The sequence below is a fragment of the Pseudopipra pipra genome, chromosome 6 (assembly GCF_036250125.1).
Source record: "Pseudopipra pipra isolate bDixPip1 chromosome 6, bDixPip1.hap1, whole genome shotgun sequence".
In the NCBI taxonomy this organism is placed as follows: domain Eukaryota; kingdom Metazoa; phylum Chordata; class Aves; order Passeriformes; family Pipridae; genus Pseudopipra; species Pseudopipra pipra.
The window spans coordinates 35056313-35061959 of record NC_087554.1 but is presented as its reverse complement, the minus strand read 5'-3'; the positions used below and the strand labels follow the sequence as shown (position 1 = coordinate 35061959).

The 5647-nt window shown below is 36.6% G+C and overlaps 1 protein-coding gene across 1 annotated transcript in view; it reads right to left on the bottom strand.

The window, feature by feature from the left end:
- Window positions 1–1418: 1418 nt before the first annotated feature.
- AQR (aquarius intron-binding spliceosomal factor) overlaps window positions 1419–5647 on the bottom strand; it is a 68062-nt gene continuing 63833 nt past the window's right edge. Inside the window, exon 36 of the mRNA XM_064658508.1 lies at window positions 1419–1939. Within this exon, the coding sequence (XP_064514578.1) occupies window positions 1694–1939 (246 nt within the window). The 3' untranslated portion in view covers window positions 1419–1693. The remainder of the gene's footprint in view (window positions 1940–5647) is intronic.

Here is a 5647-nt window from a genome sequence, read left to right as displayed (position 1 = left end):
CCAAAAAAGACAACTGCAGAATCCTTTTCAAATTGGTAAAATACTAAAGCAACTAAATGATTGTCAGACTCAGTATTTATAGAAAATAGGCTGGAAAACAAAGATGACAACCCTCAGCTGAGCTAGTTGCTTGTGGCCTGAAGGCCTTGTATTATTCAGTTCTGCATGAACATGTGATTGTTATTGCATGAAACTTAATATCCAAATGTTCAACACTGCAGTATTTTTTCTTTTATGGCAGACAATTCAGTAACAAACAGTATGCTCCCTTCAATCAAAACAAGCAAGGAAAGAACAGAAATTCTGCTCAAATTATTAGTTTCTTCTTTGAGAAAACTTAATTTCAGCAAAGACAAAATGTAAAAGAACACAGTGTACCAAAGGTAAGTATTTAGATTTGCTACTCCTGACCTCCCCTCTAACTGATGGGGGGAGAATGATTTTGGGGGAGGAGCAAACGAGATCTCAGCATGAACACCCTAGAGCTAGTTCAAAGCTAGTTTCATGGAGCTTGGCTTACATTTAACTTGATGCTATTTTTTTCCATATTATACTACAAAAATACTAAATAAAAAACTTCAACGCTATTAAAAAAGCTTGTAAGTTAATCATTCTCTAGTCATTATAGCAAGTTCATCTGGCAGGTTCACGACTGCAACACTTGAAAATCAAGAATTTTCCATTTGCCAGCAACAGAAGGTGATGTTATGGCTATTGCTGTTTGAAAATCTACTTGAAAATTCATAAGTCTCATTAAACCACTGAATAATTTGTCAAGATGAAAAGTAATCTTAATGAATCAGGAAAAACCCTTTCTCTGATCTCTTTATGAAATGTGTACACTCAGAAGTTACCCTAAAAAAACACCACTCAACCATTATGTCATTAATATCAATATTGTATCTTTTGCATACCCTGCATTCAGGGAACTATTTTCATTTTTCTTCCTTGTGTGGCTTTAGCCTGGGCAATTACTGTCTCCTTTTAAATCAAAAGAAATTTATTTCAAAACACCAATTTAAAAATCAGTGCTGTTGAAAAGCTGCACCCTTACTTCTTCTGTAAAGAATAATAAATTAAAAACAGCATCAGAAGTCAACAGTGAGAAATTGCTACAAGTACCTGGGACTTAGGAAACCTCGAGAACCTGCAAAGGTCACAATTCAATAGAGCTTTTCAATGCTTCAAAGTCGCATGATAATTCACATTTCTCAGACATACAACTAAGTATCTTAATGAACTTGAGCCTTTGCCTAAAATACCATCTCAGTGTACATAAGCACAGTTCTGCATAAGGAGTTCTCCAGGGCAAAACACTACGGCAACTATAAAGAGTGTCTGACTAATACTGAATATACTTCATCGGTGAGGTTTAACGGGTAACATAGTGACTGAATTAAAGGTCAAATACTCAAAACTGGTATAAAAAGCATCTTTACTGAACAACTTATGAAAAGGAAAATGCATATCACTTGAGGCCATTAAACAAATTACATTACCGATACTGACAAGAACTCAGTAGAATGTTTGCCAAACATCTTGCTAGTCCACAAAGCATTCAGTGACAAATATATCAAACAAGTCGCATTACAAAAGCAACCCTTTAAAAAAAGTCAGTATAAAAATAGCAATTTTTCTAACTGCTCTTCCCCATCCATTTTTCAAAATGCCTAAATGACAAGCATTCCGTCAATCACTTTTCAGTCTCATTCTCAGGTTCACTGTCTCCACTGTCACTGTCTCTTCCAGGGTGTTCGGGCATTTTTCGATGTTCATCCACTTCTACCACATTCAATTCTCCTTCCTTCATAATTTCTTCCAGTACCATATTTTCTTCTTCTGCATCTTCCTGCATGTCTTGCCCTTCACCTTCCACTTCAGTCTCTTCAGTTTGAGTCATTTCTGGTTCTTCAATCATGGCAGGTGGGGGCAGTAAATGCTGAATGATTAAAAAGGAAGGATTTTAAGTTTTTACATTTTAGCTTGAACTGTTCACCTTATAGTTAGGATTTTGCATTAGTTTGCATACCAAGTTAACAACAAAGACTTAAGATTTAGAAGCCTTAATGATTTGTAAGCACTTCAGTCCTATATAAAAAAAATTAGAATAATCTTGGCTCACAAAACGGTCATCTCAGATATATTTTTTTCCTGAAAAGATGGTATTAGCAAGTCAGGCCTTCCAATTCAAGGATAGCAAACGTTCCATTACCCCAAACAGTAAGACAAGTTATGGTAAATCCCTACTTGGAGCAACATGCATATTCCTACCTGTAGTAGGATGCTCTGCCTGGCATGCAGCAAAACAACTTGAACAGTGCCCTATTTTGCAAAGCTATCAGTGGTGGACTTTGAGGGGATATCATGCTGCTTTTGGTGTTGAATTGTGCTAAAATCAGTCTGACTCACTAACTCCAAAGTTAAACATCCTGATAGTGAGGAAAAGGTGTGGCAGATATGGTAAAGTATCCTTATCTAAAAATGCTAAGCTGACACAGCTGACCTGGAGACATATGACTGACAGTCAATCCCTTTATTCTACAAAAGTCTAATCCCACTTTCCAATGGCAGGTTCTTCTAACATACCCCTTTGGAGCGTGTGTGGAGATTCCTCCATTGGTGGGAGATGTTCCTCAAGGTTACCCCTTGAGGCTGACTGAAAGAGATTTGCCCACAGTCGCTGGTATGGGTAACAACAATCTCTACCTAATAATTCTTTCTTTATTTTGCTAGCTTTATTATAACTGCTTTAATATAATTGCTTTGATATATACTATATACTATACTATACTAGTAGTTTTAGCTTCTATACTGTGTAGTAAATAATTCTGATTAAGATCTTTTTGTCTAAACATTTATCATAATAAATAATTCATTTTTATATAAATATATCTGATTTGCCATCCTTAATCCTGCGGGACAAAGTTGTACAAAGGTTCAATCACACCTCTGTAATTTCTTAGACTTGACAATCCTTTGACAACATCTGGGGCTAAGATTGGATCCAGCTGCACCTTGGCTCCTCTCTGAGGAGGAGTTTAGAAAGCAAGGGGGTCCACCTCGTGACTCAATGGGAGGACTTCTCTAATGAACTTTGAAGCTCCCACTCCACACGTGACACTACTATAACTCACCTATTACCAATTCAAACTCATATGTTTAACTTGCTTTTGAGGCCTTTAACAGGCCTATCTTTAACAAGTTATTTCCATAATTACCCCCTGCAACACCTTATAAAATGCTATGTGACTGTAATCTGTACTTATCCAAGTTTCACCCAGAGCTGTAAATGTAGAACTTAGCAAGTTCTACTAACAGTCAAAACAATGTTTAAATGTTCTGCTTGCAGCCAAAAGAGTAGTTTGCAAAACATTAAATGCATTCCCCACTTGGGAAAAAAACACCAAGAACACAGAGAGCTGAACTGTAAGTATGGATGCTATACAATTCCAGGCTGTCCAGAAACACTCATACTTCTTGCAGCCTGACATTATTTAACGACATGATGGATATTTCCTTGGGATACTGTGGATTGTTTTAATTAAATGCAAGCTTGATAAACTTCCCATTGATGATTATTCAGTTTTGTTTTCCTCAAAAGGCAACTTGGCTTCACATGACAAATTAAGTGTTTAATTACAGTGAAGTCTTACCTTCAATTAGATGGCACTAATATTACAAATACTACTAAGCACAGACAAATCCATAAAGCAATTATGCAGTCTTGATGTATGAGACAAATTCGGTCTTCTGTGATTTAGTTAGATGAATGTTGTGCTTTGTGACTACTACTATAAAGACTAGTGTAAAAGAAAAGGAAAAATATTACATTGTACTAAATAGGACAAAAGAAATTTAATGCCTGCTTTGCTTTTTATCTATAGTTCACTTCTTGGCTTCCCCTGCAAGGAGAATGTGATTCACTGACACAGTAGGAAAACAGCAGTTTTGTAACTAATTTTAGCTAGCAATGAATAAGATTAGGATGCCAAAAGGAATAACCAGCATTAGCAGAAGGATCAGGTGCATATTTGTTTAATGTGTCAAGCAAACCCATCTGCTGGTAATATTTAGATGCTACCATCTGCTTTTCAGGACATGTATACACACTTCCCTGTTTTGACAGGGCTATTCATTTACACCTGAATGTGACCAACTACAGAGTCTAGTAAGTCTTCATCACATAGCATTTTGCATGGTTGAAAGATCTCCAACTACGTTAGACAAACTGGCTCCTAAACGAGTCTTATTGTGCTTATAGGACTGGGTTTCTAACAAAAAAGTGTGAGTTTCCTTCACTACTATAAAAAATAGTTGTAAGAAAAAGAGATTTTAGTAGTGTCACTCCTCTTTCTCTATCCCCTTTTCTTTACAGCACACAGATAATTAGAGCATTTCCCCAAAATAGCGAGAAAGTATCCTGTCTGGCAGGACAACCTGGCAAAGGCTTTTTCTAGGTAGCAAAATGCTGAAAATTTGGCTGAAGCTGTCTCACAAAAGAAAAAATAAAATAAAATCCAAGAATCACTGGATAAGAACAGCAGACAAAAAAAAATTTTCTATCTGAAGTCTGAAAATCAGTTAAAGGAGAAGTTTTGGGTTCTGATCTCTACTGATTACACTGTTCCATATTTGATGAAACAGTGGAAGAAAGGAAGAGGATGTAGCACAGAGACATCTTTGCATTACAGAACAGAACCTGTATCTCACAGACAAGAACCTTGGACTATCTGTTCAAGTATACAGCCACATTCACACTCCCTTCCCACAGTCAGCTAATACAGAGTGAGTAGTGTCCTTTCACATCAATTTTGTCTACTTTTGGAAATCTTTCAGAAGAGCGAAAACCAATAAGGGAACTTCAGAGTACCATGAAAGAATAAATTACAGGTAACATAAACAGGGTGCACGCCAGACATTGGGTAAAAGCTGACGCAGTCGAGGGGTAGCATTTAAGACCACTCTCCCTTCCAGTTACTGTCAACTTCCTGTAGGCTTCACAGATCCAAGTATGCTGAGTAAAGGCAGCTTTCTGCTCAGTATACTTTCTAAACTATACTTACATATGATAACAACGGTTTTCTGTTGGGTTCAGAGATTAAACACTGACAAAACTAGGTACAAAAAGCATCTACAACTGCTTCCAACCCCATGAAATTTTGCTTGGTGCTGAACTAGTGCTAAAAAAAATTGCTCTAGAACAAAAAATGCTACAGCTGTGAACCAGCCTGGAAAATACAGTGATTTAACATGGTTAAAATGGTTTCAAAACATGATCTGGTCTTTCAAAACATTATTGCAACATGCAGTGGTGTTATAATCTCACTAGCTGCACTTACCTGAAATATAACACACAAGTTTATTTTCAAGTAAATACTGAAATTTAGTATTAATGAATAGTATTTTTGGACCAGACAGAGCCATGTCTACCACCTGGCACCAATTACTACTAGTGACCTTAAACTGGGGCTCAAATTTCTAGAAGATGCAGCTTTTGTTACTGCAAGATTTTAAAAGACCTCAATATTCTCACTCCCAGTCACAAACTCTTCTTGAATTTGAAATATAACAGGAACAGTCTCAAACCTCAACAGCTTCTCATGCTGCTTCTACCAAAAAACAATTCTGTTTTAAGTGCACATATGCC